The sequence below is a fragment of the Camellia sinensis genome, chromosome 12, assembly GCF_055761805.1.
Source record: "Camellia sinensis isolate YWXY chromosome 12, ASM5576180v1, whole genome shotgun sequence".
Lineage (NCBI taxonomy): Eukaryota > Viridiplantae > Streptophyta > Magnoliopsida > Ericales > Theaceae > Camellia > Camellia sinensis.
This window is the reverse complement of record NC_138972.1, coordinates 34,746,135-34,765,763: the sequence shown is the minus strand read 5'-3', so window position 1 is coordinate 34,765,763 and position 19,629 is coordinate 34,746,135. Positions and strand designations below refer to the sequence as shown.

The window sequence follows — 19,629 nt, the reverse complement described above, 5'->3', positions numbered from 1 at the left end:
TGGAGTCATTTCATATGCCATTTCAGTCCCTAATCCATGCTTGTATACTCACATTCATCATCACTTTCTTGCCTTAAAAGGTTGTTCTTTTGTGCCTTGGAAAAGGTCATAATGCATGCCTTGTGATTAAGTCATTTGGGCTGCCATATCAGTGGGTTTTGGGGGCTCATTCTACATATTGAAACTCTGATTTGTATTGAAAAGTGCATGCCATGAGTGGTTGGGGTGGTTGTAGTAGGATACTCTCTTTAGTGGCCTTAAATGCTTCCTCTTCCGTATCCATTTCCTAGCATGCTTTGGTGCCATCTTTTGCATGCATTTTAGAGTCTAACATGAGTGTTTGGTATCCATGTACCTCACCATTGGGTGCTCTTGAGAATAGCTCTCCATGCCTTAGCTTTAGGCCCCTTTGATTTGCTTGTTTGGTATGCTTGTTGTCCATCATTTTGGCATCTTTGGCCATTGTTTTGGGGTGTGGCCGGGGCCTCCATTTCAGCCTAAGTCCACTCTTGTATATGGTTGCATGCTTGACTTGTTACCTTTAGTTGCATGCTTGCATTGTGCCATGTTTACATTACGTTCTAGGTTGTATTGTAGCATTGCATGCTTGGCACATTGCACACTTGCATAGTAGCTTACATTGCATTCGGCATGTTTTGTAACATTAGTCTTTTGTACACTTGAGCCATGTTTGTATACATGCATTACATTGCTTGGTTTGGGGTGTCAAACCAAGCACGAAGATTGAGGAGTGTTCGTACTCAAGGTGACGTAACACGTCTCAATCCTCGGTCGCCGACCCCCTTGACCTCAACATGATAAGGTGTTGGCATTCACGTGTTTTGTTTGCATGCATTTACATCAAAGTTGCTAACTTGGCCTCTTAGGCCATCATGCATCAAAAATGCATAATTGATGGCCCGAGGGTCGAGGGTCATGCTCCCTTGAGTCCCTTGCATGATAGGGAGTGTGCCCATACTCACATTTGCTTGAGAATTCCATGTCATACACTGCTTGCCCTCTGCTGCTGTCAACTGCAGGTTTCAACAGGAGGATTTGGCCGGCCGGCAGTGTTGAGTGCCGACCGGAAAAGAATTTTGGCCGAGAGCACAATATTTAGCCGATAACCTCATTCCCATGGCCGGTGGCCTTTTGATCTGGCCGGTGGCACTCCACTGCACTCAGAATGAAGTTCAGAGCAGTTCTGGAGACTTTCATAAATTTCAGAGGGGTGAGGCAGTGTAAACGGAGGCAACAGTGCTATGGCAGCGAGTTTCCGGGCGAGACGAGTCAAGCATGCATCATCCACGCATCCCGAGGCAGGGCTGTGGCCACCTTCTTTCTGCATTTAATTTGTTAATTAATTAGAAATTCTGTAATAATTAATTTAGTATTATTTATTCGGACTGTAATATTTATTCGGACCCTCCGAGCGAGGGTAATTGTGTAATAAGTGTGCGTGAGTGTGTGTATGTCTCCCAACCCCACGTCTTTCTGCCCTTTTATTTACTAGCTTTCGATGGTTAGCCTAGGGCATGTTTCAATTAGCATACAGTATGATAGCATGCGTGCATCATTCATTAGTCTTGCATGCACTAGGCTCGGTACATCATACTAACTGCATAAGTATTTCAAATCTAACTTGAATACATGCTACTTGTGCATTTTCACATATCATTTATAAACTAGCCGAGCCTACTCTAGTGACATTCTGTATGCGTTGCATTAGCCACTTAACATGGACTTAGATCATGCATTGATTGCTAACATGTTTTTGTTTTGACTCGGAGTACTAGGTAAGCATTTATGCTTTAGCATACCGCATGCGTGTGAGTGTTGCCATAATAGCATGATTACCATGAGGCTAGATGCTTATATGATATAAACTGCTTGAATGCCTGTGAGTGAAGGTTGGATTGTTTGAGTTGGAACAACTCGTTGAAATCCGTGCTTTAGCCTACTTGCGAGTAGCAAATTTCAAACTGTTTTTTTTTCAAACAAACGGATATGCAATGCTTTGTTCTAATTCAGGCGATTTGGTCTATACTTGTTTGCTGTGCGCATAACGTAGTAATTCTAGGCTAATAACCGGAATAAGAACACATAACGTTTTCAAAATCGGATATCGCGGTTAGTAGAGGCCGATCTTCGAATCGGGCGAGAGGGGGTGCTCATAGCTGACCTTCTCCAATCATACCCAAGCTCCCGAGCCGAGGCAACTTTGGTGATGACGGACACGTGGCCTTTGGCACCGAGTCAGGGTTTCCTAAATTCCCCCATAAAAAATATTCAGGTGGCGACTCTGTATCTGGCAAAGCAGTCCATGTTTGGCACTTCTTTCAAAAATCTGTTTCTCAAAATGATTTGCCGGATTTGGACTGTTTGGTTTAGATTAAGAACCGTGATAATTCTTCCTCTATAGTCTAAAGCATTCTTCATCTAGTCTTCATCTCTACTTCAGAAACTACTATGAGCATTAGCCTTAATCATATATGTAACAACCCGACCTGTGATTAGCTAATAAACCATGATTAAGAATGCCTAATAAGTGATTAAGAGGAAATCCCGTATTAATTGCATATGTCATATGTTATTTGCTGTTTACATTTTTATCTGTTCATAGTAGGAGTATCAGCCAGTGATTTTGTTTCTTTCTGCAAATCGAAGGCCTTATCGGTATTCAATCATGAAATTGACTTAGTTTCTGTGTTATTTAGAATTTTTAGAAGTTTATGGTAAGTTTAATCAAAATTCGATTCAGAACCAAATAATTAGAATAAAATAATGCAAATTTGTTTAAGTCAAGTAAAGCTTAATTAAGTCCCTTAATCAAGCCTATATAAGGCCACTTCTGGCACTACTTAGATACTTTACACTCTTGTTCCTACACTCTTAAGCCTCAAAAATGTGAGAGAATGGGGAATTAGTGTGAGAGACTTGAATTCAAGAAGGAATGCTGGGGAATTAAAGGGCAATTGGAAAATTGAGCAAGAACTCACTAAGAATTTCAAGAATTGAGAACTTTCGATAAGAATTTCACTCCTTAAGCTTTGTGTTTGGCTCACTCAAGCTTGAATTCAAGAGAAGTCAGAGATTAAGATCAAGAATTGAGCTTAAAGAGCAAGAATTGAGATCAATCCATGCATGCATGCATATTTTATTACATTTTGAGTGTAATTCTCACATGCATGTACCACTTCTACCTTAGTTTTGGGAATTCATCACGTTTTCCATCAAATTACCTTATTTGATCATGATTTGGAAACTTTGAAATCAAGAAATTACATGCATGACAAGTTTTCAACATTTTAAGTTTAATTTTGAGCAATGGGTGTGTTTTTGGGTCTCGATTCCATGAAATGATCTTTAATTTTCTATGTTTTACAAGTTTAGACATGTTTTCTCAAGTTTTGGAGCCCAAAGGTTGTGTTTTAAGGTTTTGAATTCGAGTTTTGAACTTAGGTGTGCAATCCGAAAATTCCAGAATTCTACCTCATCGCTCGAGCGACCACTCTTTGTTTTGCACTTCCGCTCGAGTGACCAAAAGTTGGCCAGAGCGTAAAATGCATGCTCCCAGAAGTTTACAAGTTTTGCAGACCGCTCGAGCGACCAGAGTTGCACTTGAGGAAAGACCTCAGTCTCATGCTCGAGCGACCGTCGAGTGAAAAATTCACATAACCAGTACTTTTACAGAGTTTACAGACCACTCAAGCGACCGAAGTTGCACTCGAGCGGCTACCTTTATGTATGAACCTCTACTTAAGCGAAGGAAGTTACGCTCGAGCGAGGTCCCTATTTTTAGAAATTGACTAAGTGTTGAACAGCATGTTTTGGCATCCTCATTGCATCCTAGGCATTACTAGGTCATGATTAAGACATAATAATGAAGATAAGGACTTAAAACACGCCAAGATAAGAAAAAACTAAGTTAAAGAAATTTCGAGTGTATGTTTCAATGCATATCTGTTCTGTGTTTGTGCAGGTTACGTGCCATTAATCGCTTGATCCATATCTGTTTTGCTATTGGAGCCATCTGTGAGTAATTACTCTGTAAAGTTATGTTTGACGGTAATTATTTTCTGATAATATGTAATGATCAATTTTTCTGAAATGCTATGTTTTGTATGAATGAATGATGATTCAATTCTTTGAGATGTAATTGTGGTATCCTTAGCAGAGGCCTTCGCCCAGGAGACATAATACTGTGGCTTATGGTCATGAGGCCCTCGCTCGGGGGAGAAAATACCATGGCACAGGCCCTCGCCTAGGGAAAATAATACCGGGGACAATGCATGAGATATGTTACCCGGTACCGGAGGTTCCATTATGAAATTTGATATGCTTGACCAACGTGATATGTTAATGCTAATGGATGTACCACACATGATTTGAACATGATTATGACTATGTTTCCAAATTGATAAGAGAATTTGGAATCTAAACCTGTTATGGATATCATTCATTAAAATCTTTACTTTGTTATTATTCAATGAACTCCCGCTCACTTTATTATTTATGTATGTAGGTGATCAGGTGCTTGACTAGGCTCAAAGTTAATTGCCTAGAGTTTGTTTTGTCGGCCAACCTTTGTGCCTCTCGAGAAGATTCCAGAAAAAGTCGAGTAGTCGAGTTTTGTGGAACAAGTTATAAGTTTATGACTTTTGTTTGTTTTGTGTATAGCCCTTTTGTGTTGTGTTTAATGGCTATGTAAGATGGATGTATACTTGACGTTATATATATATGGGTATATGCTTAAAAGTTTAAATTTTATGTCCCATGTATGTCTACATAGCTCAATAGACAATGTATATTTTATATATATTTGCTTTCGCCAGCCCTTATATTTTGTTAATTTGTTTAGTGGCCATTGGTAATCCCAGAATTACTGGCAGGTTACGACCCTAAACTTATAGAAGCTGGTTTGGATCGTGACAATATACACCTGTAAGAGGTTCCTTTACTGACACAACTCTCAAAACTTCAATCTTTGTAATATTTTTTGAGAGAGTTTAATTTTAAGCTTTTTGTGAAAGCAAAATCTTCATTTCAATCTTGTAAGAGTTTAGTACACTTAGGTTTCTTGATTCCTTGAGAGTGATTGTGAGTCACCTAAGGTTTGCAAGGGTTTGAAGACTTGGTACAGTCTTTGTAAAATCTGCGGAGTACTCAATTTGTAAAGAGGTTGCTAACACCCCTGAGAAGTCAGAGGATAGTGGAAAATCTCAAGTAAAGTTTAAGGAGTGGATGTAGGCTTGGTGGAAACTGAACAACTATAAATCTGTTTACCTCCTCTTCTCATATCTCTTTTATTTCCTCTACTGCTATAGCTATATTTGATAGATTCAATATGCCAATCTCCTTCACTGATATAGCTATTAGAATACTTGCTAGTATTGTGCTAATTTATCAAATCTCCATATCTACATGATTTAGTTAAGTTCATTGCTAATCTATCTAAATCACAATCTATTAAGAATCTTAATCATCTCTTGCATATATTGCCTTAGTTGCTTTCCATACTTCACTAATATTTTCTCATTGTGCTTGATCAAGTTATCTATTTTTTATTATTCATCAATCTACTGCTAGTTGCAATTTTTATTGGGGTAATATTAATTTTAATTTGTAGAAACCTAATTTACTCCCTCTTAAGTTGGTTTTTGGATAACAATTGTGACAGATAGTGACCTTTGGCATAAATCATGGGATTTTTAGTTTTTTCAAAAGATTAGTTAGCGACTCTAAATCTGGTGATGTAGTCGGTTTTTAGCATATCCTGTGATTAGCGGATTTTCTATGGATTTGTCGGAATTGAATTCTTATTCATTTCACATTACACTCGTAAAACCAAACTGAGAGTTTAAACTGTCGGGCGCGCTCAGATAGCCGCCCGTGAGATCGCACAATGTTACATGTCAGTTGATTGTTTAAAATCAATCGACTAAGACCCCATCTCTATCATGTCCTTGTGAATAAATTTAGGAGTAAAATTTTAGTTTCTTTAGCATTGCTTATATAAAATAAAATAAAATAAAAGTATACATGCCATTTTATTTTTAAAGTCAAAAAATAAGTGATATATACCTTTTATATTAATAAAGTTGACTCGATAATATTGATGCTATTATTTAAAACATAAAATAATTAGAGATCATTTTCATTATATATTGTGAAATATTAATGAAATAAAAAGTTAGTAAAATAATTTTTATAAAATTGAGAAATCATCCCATTACATATTTTATGAATATTTATAAACATAAAACCAATAATAGATTGTAAAAACTCAAAGGGGTCGGCGCCCCGACCCTAACACAGTTCCATCCCTATCTAAGGTAGTATTTGGTTAAAAGATTTGATAAAAGAATTGAAAAGGGGAAATGAAATACAATCTTACTTTTTGTTTGGTTATAATAAAAAATACTAGAGAAAAGAAAGTGAGAGGGAAAGACAATCTTATTTTTTAATTTTTTAGTTCACTTAGGAATTTTCCTTCTCTATTTCCAACTCAACCAAATCTTATCAATTTTTCTCATTTTCTTTCTATTTCCATTTTCTTTTCAATTTTCATCATTAAATCTTTCAATTAAACACAATCTAAAAGAATTAAGTTATAATATTTTTGATAAGGAAAATTCTTAGGTGCCATTACACACCATATGCAACCTTACATAAAATTACATAAGTTTTTACGAACTTTCATAAGTGATTTCACAAAAATGCATAAGTTCAACACAAATTTGCGTAATTACATAAGTTTTCTTGAAACTTAAGCAAATTTGTATTCAACTTACATATTTTTGTGTGATCACTTACATAAGTTTGTGAAACTTACATTATTTTGTGTAGAGTTGCATATGGTGTACATTACACACAAAGCATCTGTCAAAATGTTAGAACTTAATGTACCATTACATTACCCGTGATTTTTAAAGGGATATTTATTCATAAATCATTTTTCACATATTTAACCTAAATTATTTTCTTATATTTATAAGTAACATAGTTATCAAAATATCCTTAATAATAATATTCATATTGACATTGTGAATGTTCCGTGATATGAATATTCATACTGCCTTCGTTTGGGAAGAGCTAATTTATGACTTTTTGATTTTTTGACTAATTTAGCCTGGCTAAATTAGCTCCATTTAAAAAAAAAAAAATTTTGACTTTTTTTTGTTTGGATGTGATGGTTGTAAGAGAAAAATAAAATGATTATGGTTTAGATGTGACATTTTGTCTTATTGGCTAAATTACCCTCTCTCTTTTTTTGTATTTATTTAGGTATTTTATATGAATGATCACATTATTAAATTATTAAGCATTCAAAAAATATTTATAAGAATAAAATTATCTATAAAATATATTAGTATGAGAATTAAGATTTGATAGATCAAATATTTAAATAAGAAAACTTATTATAATATAAATATATTATGAAATAATTAGAATACAAATCGTTGATAAAAAATTTCCCAATAAATTCCTTACTTTTAAAATATGTACTTCAAAGTGTTTACCTCAAGAAAAAGGATGTAATTTCTGGAATCCGGATCCTCGGCCGCCCTACCCGGCAACCCTACCCGACAGCCCCCCAAAACGACGTCGTTTTGGGGGTTTTTTGTTTTTTTTTTTTTTTCTTCTTTTCTTCTTCTTCGTTCTTGCTCTCTCTCTTCGAACAGAAACCAGAGGGGAGGGGAGAGGGAGAAGAGGGAGGAAGGACGAGGGAGGAGGCTGCGAGCTCGCCATCGCAGCTTGTCGCCTCACCGTCGGCCGTCGCAGTCGTCCGATCGTCGCCCGATCCAGCTCGTCGCAGCAGCTGCACCGCCGTCGCCTCAGTCTCCGGCCCCGCCTCCGCCTCCTCCTTCTCCTCCTCCTCCTCCTCCTCCTCCTCCCCCTCTGGTTATGGCCCCCTCCAGTCCGGCCCTTCCCTTCCTCCTCTTCCTCCTCCCTCCTCCTTCCTCCCTCTTTCTCTCCTTCCTCCCTCTCTTCCTCTGCGTTTTTTTTTTTTGAAAATTTACTCCCAAAACGACGTCATTTTAGGGGCTGCTGGAAACGGCTGCCGGGTAGGGCGGCCGAGAATCCGGACTCTAATTTCTGCCCAAATAAAAGAAAGACAAAAAAAAAAAGATCCCTCTTGCAGTCTGTATCTTTTTATTCTCAAGTCTCTCTTCTCACATCACGCCCTACTGTCACCATTCATCGACTTAAGGCAAGATTCACAGACGAATACAGTCTTGGTTGGCGAAGTCCACTCACACGACCCAAGGTAATTTCAACTTCTTTTTTCAATATCCTAATTTTGCAAACTGTAATTTTGATTTTCCAAAACCCTAATTTTGAATACCCTTTTTGATTTTGAAAACCCTTTTGTGAGTTTGAAACCCTGATTTGTTAATTTGTTCAAGATGCTATTTATGAATTTCTGACTGAAACTGGCTGTTTAGCTGTCAATTTGTGTAAAGTTTGCTCGTATGTTGAAGGAAATGGTTGTTTAACCTTGTGGAAATTGTGTTTGTTGCCCAAAACCGTAACAACCGCACCGAACTGTTTGTCTGGTTTATATGTTTTATCTCGGTCTGTTTGGTTCCCAAAATTATAAAACCAAATGAATCAGTTTGGTCAAAAAACTGGGAAAAAAATTGGTCCCAACTGCACTGATTTCACCCCTAAAACCCATCACTATGATCACTTTCACTAGCAGCCAGCACTGATGTCTCTGTCTTTATAGGTTTTATTCAAATTCTTCCCTTCCCTTTCCTTGGCATTGAATTTTCTGTTGAAGAGAAATGGTCGATGAAGCAAACAGAACTGTGTGTGTCTCTCCCTCTCTCTCTCTCTCTGTGTATGTGTATGTATATATATTTATGTATGTATAGTTGTCTGTATACGTTTAGAGTTTTTAGTTTGATTATATTTCGCATTTTGTTGGTATTGAATTTGTGAAAAGGCATTTATGGAGATGCAAGGTCGCATGATTGAGACTACTGGGAAATTGAAGCAGGTGAGATACCCTCTTCTGATTCCTCTATGTGTTTGTTTGTATCAATGCAAATAGCTTTGTCATAAACGTATGCACCTCATAAGAACACCATCGAAATTGGTAAGTTTTACCACAAAATGGATAACTTTTCTCATAACAAAAAATATAAGTTTTACCATAAAGTGGTATAACTTTGGCATTCATAATTCGGAAGTGCACACAATAAATTCATCTTTTGTATCTTTTATCACAAAGTGTCATAACACATACCACAAAAAATTGTCACTATCACCACAAAAAATCATAGCTTTCTTATAATGTGCTCCTTTTTAGGGGTGTACATAGTAGCCTTTCTCTAATCCTTAATGTTGGAATCCTCTCATAAACAGTGGCAGCTTCATGATTTCTTTCTAGGGTATTCATCCTAAAGAAATCCTGTATCTATTATTAACACATAATTTTTAATGATCGATGTACAAAAAGTTCATTGAAATAGTTCATTGATTGAAATGCGTAAATATGTGTGTGTGTGTGTGAGAGAGAGAGAGAGAGTATTTTGGATTGTGTATAAAATTATTACGTTTTTTATTTTTTGACATTTTGATTTCCTTAATAATAGCCTATTGAGCTTGTCATTAGCATGACTCATAAAATTGAATGCAATCAATTATCCTATAAGACTATTGTACAGGCTAACTGGAGCGATGAGGTACTCTCGTCATCCGACCCTTACATGGTGTGGTATCGGCGACATACACGTCTACTAGTCAGTAATCTGAGCCACTTGTCTCAGTCTGGATATCAGGGAGTTGGGCCTTCTCTTGAGGCATTGGTGAGTATCATAGTATGTGTCAGATAATTATTAAGATCATAATTGATTTACTTTCAGTCAACTATAACCTAATACGTTCGAATTTTTGTTCAGGTGGTTAGAGTTAAGAGGTCATATCACTTAGCTGAGGACGCTCTTTTGAGACGTGATGGACAGCATGCCTTGTAGGCCGTTGCAGAGATTCGAGACTTATTGTACGAGGCGATCCAGCATGCCTATCGGGGGGATTGTCTACATTTTGGCCACTACGGTGTACACAGTGCAATAGCTACTCCAGACACATCAGTGTTGTCCACGTCAGTGCCTTCCACTTTAGCGTCGGCCACATCAGGTCCTTGGACATCAGTGACCCCACCGCATGCTATCCCATACATATCTCCAGATTCCCTCCATGTACATCCTACCCAACATACTGGCATATCTTATGTAGCTGACCTTGATTGGACACCTCCCCGATATATGCATGAAGTTGTTACCTCACCCACTCAGTTACCACCACCACACAGTTCAAGTGTGTGTAGTGTTGGAGTTGATACATGTAGATCACATATTTCCACACTACATACACCGACTTTTGTAGGGATTAGTTCGACTACGACCATGACTACACATGATGCAGTTCTCACTGACATCTCTCACGCTCAGGATGAGGTCTATATTGAGGGCCTCCCCAGAGCGCGAGGGAGAGATCGAGGTTATGGTCGTGGCGGACGTCGCAGTCGAGGTCGAGGTGCGGGCAGAGGCAAATGTCGAGGTCCAGCTGCAGATCGTGATACAGTTGCACCAGATGAGGGAGTTTCACAGCTCATAGCAGTATCCAATGTTGGGCCAGAAGGAGGATCAGAGGCAGCACAGGCAGGAGAGAGTCGGTCACAGTCCCAGGCTCCACAGGTAGTCGCTGGAGGGCCACATGTAGGAGAGGGAGCGCCACAAGATCTGCATTTGCGATTGGGAAGCCACATATTCAGAGACTCTATGGTAAGAGACCGAGGAAGGAGGTCCACGGTCGAGGTTGTGCGACTGGGGGCAAGTTAGGACATTAGAGGGTGTGATATGGAGTATATAGCATTTTTTATTTATAGTTTTTGTTATAGTTTTTGTAAATCAAACTTGTACGGAGGATATAAATGTGCTATATTTATTTATTCCAAAATATAATTTTACAATTTTTTATTCTTACTTATTCTAAGGCTTTCCTAAATACTTTAAATATTCAAATTATGATGTCACAATGGGTTTAAACGGGGTGATTATATACATAAGAGATTGAAGTTGTGTCGCATTTGGTACAATATGGATTTTCGTTTTACAATAATAAACTATATAATTTTCTAAACAGGTTTTTTTTTATTTTTATTTTTTTAAGAACAATGAATTATTTCTTTACAAAAAACACAAAAAAAAATAATAATAATAAAATTTTATTTCTTATTCTGTACTTTTTTCCCAAAGAATTTGATAACATAATGGAAAATTTAAGAACACTTTTTTTTTTAGAAATACACTCCCAAAAAAAGAAAAAAAGGTACAGAACCTAATAATATAATAGAAATTTTAAGAACGTTGATTTTTGTAAACAACATGCACGCACACACACATACAACATTAAGAAAACAAATATACAAATTTTTTATACTCTGCTTTTTTTTTTCCCAAAAAACCTGATTATATAATGAAACTTTTTAATGAAGAAGATAAAAATTATAATTAACAATATTACACTTACCGTTCAAGATGAGCAGTAGATATATATTTTGAATAACCACTCTATCAACTTGCAACAAAACTATAAGATTGCAATGTTCTTCAATAGTCTTTCTCCACACCAAATAAATAAATAAATAAATAAATAAAAAAGAAAGAAAGAAAGAAAGAAAAAAAAAATACTTGAATAGTCTTTCTCCAAAAAAAAAAAAAAATTAGTTTTTGAATAGAGTGATGATGATGAACTATGGAACTTACACAGCAGTTTGTTATAAATTTAAAATATAAAATAAAAAAAAAACTTAAAAAAAAATAGAGAAGATGGTGAAACGTGAAACTGAAAAACAGTTTTTGAAATGTGGGAAGTGAAAAAGTGAAAGTTATTTACTGAGTTACTAATTTATGATTTGACCCTTAATTACAAATTGATGTAAGTTTTAAAATAATAGATTATTTAACAAGTTATGGTCATTTTAAGAAAAATGGAAAAAAAAAATTTAAGCCAGGCTTCATGACACCAAAATTAATGTTCCCCTTTAATAATAGAATAGATTAACCCCTCAACTGGACAAACAACTTGCAAATGAGATTGTTTCTACAGCTCCCAAATTCTAGAATTTGCCAACCCCACATTCCTTCCTTCCCATCATCACTGTGGCCCTCTTCACTCGAAGAACCCCAACCCCCTCTACTAGACCCTCAGCCATTTGCCTTTAACGTTGTGTCGTTCCCCAAAATCTGATTTTTGTCAACAGCCCATTCGTTGCCACCATTGGACTCACTATTTTTATTACAACTCCAGATATTAGTGGGTGACTCATTCTCATGCCTGGTTTGAGATTATATTTCAACTTGACTCCCCTCAGTATTCGAAGAACCCCAAGAAGCAAACGTTTTTGGCTTTTTGGCTTTTTTGAGTTTTTTTGTGAGAGAAGAATGTAATGATTATGGGTTGGATGTGATGTTTTGTTTGTTATGGCTAAAATAGCCTATTTTGTCTTTTATGACTAAAATAGCCAAAAAAGCCCAACTTGCAACTTGCCAAACAGAGGCTTACTAGGTTGACCAATTTTGGAAAAGGCCCTGGTCTATCTTTTTATTCTCTAAGTCTCTCTTCTCACATCACACCCTTCACCGTTACTATCCCCATCACCATCACTCATCGGCGATTCATCGACTTAAGGCAAGATTCGCAGACGATTACAGTCTTGGTTGGCGAAATCCACTCACACGACCCAAGGTAATTTTCAACTTCTTTTTCAATATCCTAATTTTGCAAACTGTAATTTTGATTTTCCAAAACCCTAATTTTGAATACCCTTTTTGATTTTGAAAACCCTTTTGTGAGTTTGAAACCCTGATTTGTTAATTTATTTAAGATGCTATTTGTGAATTTCTGAATGAAAGTGGTTGTTTACCTGTGTAAAATTTGCTCATATATATAAGGAAATGGTTGTTTAACCTTGTGGAAATTGTGTTTGTTGCCCAAAACCCTAACAACCGCACCGAACCATTTGTCCCTGGTTTATATGTTTATCTCGGTCTGTTTGGTTCCCAAAATTATAAAACCAAATGAATCAGTTTGGTCCAAAAAATGGAAAAAAATCGGTCCCAACTGCACTGATTTCACCCCTACAACCCATCACTATGATCACTTTCACTAGCAGCCGGCACTGATGTCTCTGTCTTTATAGGTTTTATTCAAATTCTTCCCTTCCCTTTCCTTGGCATTGAATTTTCTGTTGAAGAGAAATGGCCGATGAAGCAAACAGAACTGTACGTCTCTCTCTCTCTCTCTCTCTCTCTGTGTATTTGTGTGTGTATGTATATATATTTATGTATGTATAGTTGTCTGTATACGTTTAGAGTTTTTAGTTTGATTATATTTTGCATTTTGTTGGTATTGAATTTGTGAAAAGGCATTTATGGAGATTCAAGGTCGCATGATTGAGACTACTAGGAAATTGAAGTACGTGAGATACTCTCTTCTGATTCCGCTATGTGTTTGTCTGTATCAATGAAAATAGCTTTGTCATAAACGTATGCACCTCATAACAACACCATCGAAATTGGCAAGTTTTACCAGAAAATGGATAACTTTCCTCATCACAAAAAATATAAGTTTTACCATAAAGTGGTATAACTTTGGCATTCATAATTTGGAAGTGCACACAATAAATTCATCTTTTGTATCTTTTATCACAAAGTGTCATAACACATACGACAAAAAATTGTCACTATCACCGCAAAAAATCATAGCTTTCCTATAATGTGCTCCTTTTAGGGGTGTACATAGTAGCCTTTCTCGAATCCTTAATGTTGGAATCCTCTCATAAACAGTGGCAGCTTCATGATTTCTTTCTAGGGTTTTCATCCTAAAGAAATCCTATATCTATTATTAACACATAAATTTTAATGACCGATGTACAAAAAGTTCATTGAAATAGTTCATTGATTGAAATGCGTAAATATGTGTGTCTGTGTGTGTGTGAAAGTATGTTGGATTGTGTATAAAATTATTATGTTTTTTATTTTTTGACATTTTGATTTCCTTAATAATAGCCTATTGAGTTTGTCATTAGCATGACTTATAAAATTGAATGCAATCAATTATCTTATAAGACTATTGTACAGGCTAACTGGAGCGATGAGGTACTCTCGTCGTCTGAATTTCTAGTCGGTAATTCGAGCCACCTGTCTCAGTCTGAATATCAGGGAGTTGGGCCTTCTCTTGAGGCATTTGTGAGTATCATAGTATGTGGTGGATAATTATTAAAATCATAATTGATTTACTTTCAGCCAACTGTAGCCTAATACATCCGAATTTTTGTTCAGGTGGTTGGAGTTTGGAGGTCATATCACTTGGCTGAGGACGCCTTTTTGAGACGTGATGAACAGTATGCCTTGCAGGCCCTTGCAGAGATCCGAGACTTATTGTACGAGGCGATCCGGCATGCCCATCAGGGGGATTGTCTACATTTTGGCCACTACGGTGTACACAATACAGCAGCTGCTCCAGACACATCAGTGTCGTCCACGTCAGTGCCTTCCACTTCAGCGTCATCCACATCAGGTCCTTGGACATCAGTGACCCCACCGCATGTTACCCCATACATATCTCCAGATTCCCTCCATATACATTCTACCCAACATACTGGCATACCTTATGTAGCTAACCCTGATTGGACACCTCCCCGATACATGCATGAGGTTGTTACCCCACCCACTCAGTTACCACCACCACATAGTTCAGGTGTGTGTAGTGTTGGAGTTGATACATGTACATCACATATTCCCACACTACATATACCTACTTTTGTGGGGACTAGTTCGACTACGACCACGACTACACATGATGCAATTCTCACTGGCATTTCCCACGCTCAAGATGAGGTCTATAATGAGGCCCCTCCCAGAGCGCGAGGGAGAGGCCGAGGTTATGGTCGTGGCGGACGTCGCCGTCGCGATCAAGGTCGGGGTGCGGGTAGAGGTTGAGGTCGAGGTCCAATTGCAGATCGTGATTCAGTTGCACCAGATGAGGGAGTTTCACAGCTCACAGCAATATCCGATGTTGGGCTAGAGGGAGGATCAGAGGCAACATAGGCAGGAGAGGGAGGGTCACAGTCACAGGGTCCACAGGTAGTCGCTGGAGGGCCACATGCAGGAGAGGGAGCGCCACAGGGATCGCATTTGCGATTGGGGGAGCCACATATTCAGAGAGTCTATAGTAGGAGGCTGAGAAAGGAGGTCCACGGTCGGGGTTGTGGGACTGGGGGCAAGTTAGGGCATTTGAGGGTGTGGTATGGAGTGTGTAGTATTTTTTATTTATAGTTTTTGTAAATCAAACTTGTACAGAGGATGTAAATGTGTTATATTTATTTATTCCAAAATAGAATTTTACAATTTTTTATTTTTACTTATTCTTAAGCTTTCCTAAATACTTTAAATATTCAAATCATGATGTCACAATGAGTTTAAACAGGGTGATTATATACATAAGAGATTAAAGTTGTGTTGCATTTGGTACCATATGGATTTTCGTTTTATAATAATAAACTATATAATTTTTTAAACAGTTTTTTTTGTAATTTTTTTTTAAGAACAAGGAATTATTTCTTTATAAAAAACACAAAAAATAAATAAGTAAATAAATTTTATTTCTTATTCTGTACTTTTTTTTCCAAAAAATTTGATAACATAATGAAAAATTTAAGAATATATATATATATTTTTTGAAACACACACACACACACACACACACACACAAAAATTTAAGATTAAAGAAAACTCTCAAAAAAACAAAGGTATAGAACCTGATAATATAATAGAAATTTTAAGAACATTGATTTTTGTAAACAACACGCGTAGATACACACATACAATATTAAGAAAACAAACACACAATTTTTTTATATTCTGTTTTTTTTTCCAAAAAACCTAATTACATAATGAAACTTTTTAATAAAGAAGATAAAAATTATAATTAACAATATTACACTTATCGTTCAAGATAAGCAGTAGATATATATTTTGAACAACCACTCTATCAACTTACAACAAAACTATAAGATTACAATGTTCTTCAATAGACTTTCTCTACACCCAAAAAAAAAAAAAATTAAATAAAAATAAAAAAACAGAAAGAAAGAAAGAAAAAAATTCTTGAATACTTTCATAGTCTTTTTCCAAAAAAAAAGAAAGAAACAAATTTTAGTTTTTGAATAGAGTGAAGATGATAAACTGTTGAACTTACACAACAATTTGTTATAAATTTAAAACATAAAATAAAAAAAATTTAAAAAAAATAGAAAAGATGGTGAAACATGAAGCTGCACAGCAGTTTCTGAAATGTGGGAAGTGAAAAAGTGAAAGTTACTCACTGAGTTACTAATTTATGATTCGACCTTTAATTACAAATTGATATAAGTTTTAAAATAATAGATTATTTAACAAGTTATGGTCATTTTAGGAAAAATTAAAAAAAATAAAATAAAAAATAGGCCAGGCTTCATGACACCAAAATTGGTGTTCCCCTTTAATAATAGAATAGATTAACCCCCCAATTGGACCAACAACTTGCAAATGAGATTGTTTCTACGGCTCCCAAATTTTGTAATTTGCCAACCGCACATTTCTTCCTTCCCATCATCACTATGGCCCTCTTCACTCGAAGAACTCTAACCCCCTCTACTAGACCCTCAGCCATTTGCCTTTGACGTTGTATCGTTCCCCAAAATCTGATTTTATTCAACAGCCCACTCGTTGCCACCATTGGACTCATTATTTTTATTACAACTCCAGATATTAGTAGGTAACTCATTCTCATGCATGGTTTGAGATTATGTTTCAACTTTACTCCCCTCCATATTCGAAGAACCCCAAGTAGCAGAAGTTTTTGACTGAGGTACATGCTCTACATCTTCTTACTTGACTGTGGGTGACTCATTCTCATGTCTGATTTGAGATTGTATTCAAAGAACCCCAAGCAGCAGAAGTTTTTGACTGAGGTACATGCTCTACATCTTCTTACTTGACTATATGAGCTCCCCAATTGGACCAACCACTTGCTTTGGACACCATAGGCCCTGACCCCCAATTATCTCTTCTACCTACATGTCAACTGGGTTACGAGCTTGCAAAACAAGTTCATCTGGTACTATGAACAGGTTCTTAATTAACGGAAGTTCAATCATGAAGAAGAAATTTTTTATTTGTGAAAGAGAATTGAGCTTCTCTTTAATTTTGAATGAAGCCTGTATTTCGTCTTTAATAATAAACAGTTTCTCCAGCTCCCAAATTCTATAATTGTCAACCCTATATTCCTTCCTTCCCATCATTACCGTGGTCATCGTTTTTACTCGACTTCTTCCAAGAATCGCCTGGTGAATCTTTTTGTCATCCTGTCTGCAACTGTAATTCAACTTTACTATGTCCCTCTTCACTTAAAGAACCCCAAGCCCCTCTAATGGATCCTCAGCCATTTGCCTTTAACGTTGTGTCGTTTGCTAAAATCTAATTTTTGTCAACAGCCCACTCATTGCCACCATTGGACTCACTATTTTTATTACAACTCTATATATTAGTGGGTGACTCATTCTCATACCTGGTTGAGATCCAAAAGGAAGATCTAGATAATATTGATCGACTATGTGAAAGACTTCAACGTGAGATTTCTCAAATGCACCGTAGGTCAGCCCGCGATATGAAACTATCTATACTTAAGTCAGATGCCAAGAAGAACGAAATATCACCAAATGGTGAGGCTATCAAGAAGGATCTTGCACTTCTCTCTGACCCTGAGCTCTCAGATTGTTCAGACTCTGAGATTGTCGATTTGAGCGAGGATTAGGCGTCTATCTATCTACTAAATTATACTAGGTTATCCATAATTATGTATTGTGTGTGTTAAAAAAACTCTTTCGACAATGAATTTGTGAAAGGTTTGTCTAATATTTGTCTATGTAACTGTTAAGTATTGTACTCGTCGCTTTATTTTATATACTGTTTTATATTTAATGTTTCCACAAATTATTTTTGTGGGATACTTATGTTTGAACTAGTTACGCCGTTATGAAGTGTTATAAGTGTTATAGTCATACCTTTATTTTATTTTTCTGTTCGTAGTAGTAATTAGCAAATTAAATACTTTGTATATACTGTGTGAAGTTTTATTTAGATATTTCTTGGCAACAAATATTTAGTTTCGAAAATTCTGCAAAAATAGGCTTAATTTGGTAAATAAATTAGTATAGAGGCTTAGTTTGAGAAAAACCCCAACAAAATCTCTCTGAAACTGCGCAAAATGTTCTCTAGGGAGGGTGTGTGTCTCGAGGCCATTATTTTCTTCTTCTTTTTAATTTTTTATTTGTTTTTTTTATTTTTGTCCATCATCGATCTTTTTTAAACTATATTTGAATTATATAACAAAATAAAATTTTAATTTAAAAATTTATATTTAAATAAAAATTAAAAAAAACAAAATAATCAAGTAAATTAAGCAAATATTTAATTTATATTTTTTCATATTTTTTTTTTACTTTTATATTTTTAAAGTCATAAGCGGTGATCATTGATTCAATAGTAAAATCTTAGTCTAATAATATTTTATATGATGTTTATGCTTGCTTGTTTGTGGTTTTCTTTTTATTTTTTTATGCCACATCATTACAGCTTAAATCAGAACTTTAGTTTTAGAACTCTTAATCACTACTCTTTAGACAATTCATGCTGTTTATTTTTTAAAAAATTTATGTATAAATTATTTATGTAAAATATCAAATTGACATGATAATCGTATATATAATTTTATCATTTAAAAAAAATAATGAATGAGAGACATAATTTCAAAATTACATAATTTATTTTTAAATATTAAAATAATAAAATTTGGTAGCTAAGATTGTTTATCAATACGATATTTTATATGAATTATTTATATACAGAGATCTAAAAGATGATTGAGTGAATTATAGAATGTGAATTGAAGAGAAATCAATCAAAATAATAATAATAATAAAAAACAATTTTTTACTAATTTTAGCAGTTTTTAAAAGTGTGATTGTGAACCACGTTTACTTTTAAAAACAAATTTCTTTAAAAACGCAGTTTCTAACAACATTTTTTTAAAAAAATAGATTTCTTTAAAACGTGACTGCGAATCACGCTTTTTTTTAAAAATAATTTTTTTTAAAGAAATGAAAACATTAAGAACAATATTTTTTTACTAAAAGCGTGTTTTATAACATTATTTTATAATTTTATTTATTTTGTATACATAGATCACAGAACATACTGTTTCAACTTATTTTGAGGATTTCAGCCAAACCAAACTTAGGTTGGGGAATAAGTTAGTAGGTTGGCTTATTTTGGAAAGAAAAATGTTTGATAACTTAAAATTTTATAATTTAAATAGCTCAAACCTATTAAAATAATATTATTTTATATTTATCACAAATTTTTATACTCAAAATGATTTTAAACTATTTAAATCACAAAATTTTAAAGAAAAATGCTTCCTACCCCCAGCTGGAGGTGACATCCAGTGAGGTGTCAGCTGGGGGTTGGAAGGAAAAAAACAATTTTTTTCTTTTTGATTTTCGACCAATGA

At 35.4% G+C, this 19,629-nt stretch overlaps 1 protein-coding gene and 1 long non-coding RNA gene across 4 annotated transcripts; both read left to right on the top strand.

Moving 5' to 3' along the window:
• The first annotated feature begins 8,101 nt into the window (after positions 1–8,101).
• LOC145804454 (uncharacterized) lies at positions 8,102–10,944 on the top strand. Its single transcript, XR_014346172.1, has 4 exons — positions 8,102–8,272; positions 8,735–8,816; positions 8,954–9,007; positions 9,678–10,944. It is a non-coding gene; the product is annotated as an uncharacterized LOC145804454 (long non-coding RNA).
• Positions 10,945–12,629: 1,685 nt separating this feature from the next.
• Positions 12,630–15,435, top strand: LOC145804453 (uncharacterized). 3 transcript variants are annotated; one of them, XM_082898352.1, is made up of 4 exons: positions 12,630–12,762; positions 13,217–13,298; positions 14,157–14,264; positions 14,358–15,435. In XM_082898352.1, exons 2-4 carry the CDS (start codon positions 13,275–13,277, stop codon positions 15,015–15,017), a joined length of 792 nt encoding a protein of 263 aa, XP_082754478.1. In that variant the 5' UTR covers positions 12,630–12,762; positions 13,217–13,274; the 3' UTR covers positions 15,018–15,435. The 3 variants fall into 3 exon arrangements, 2 of the variants coding, with proteins under 2 accessions (XP_082754478.1, XP_082754476.1); XM_082898350.1 differs by having other exon boundaries at positions 14,157–14,276; XR_014346171.1 differs by lacking the exons at positions 14,157–14,264; positions 14,358–15,435 and adding an exon at positions 13,442–13,561.
• The last annotated feature ends 4,194 nt before the right edge of the window (positions 15,436–19,629 follow it).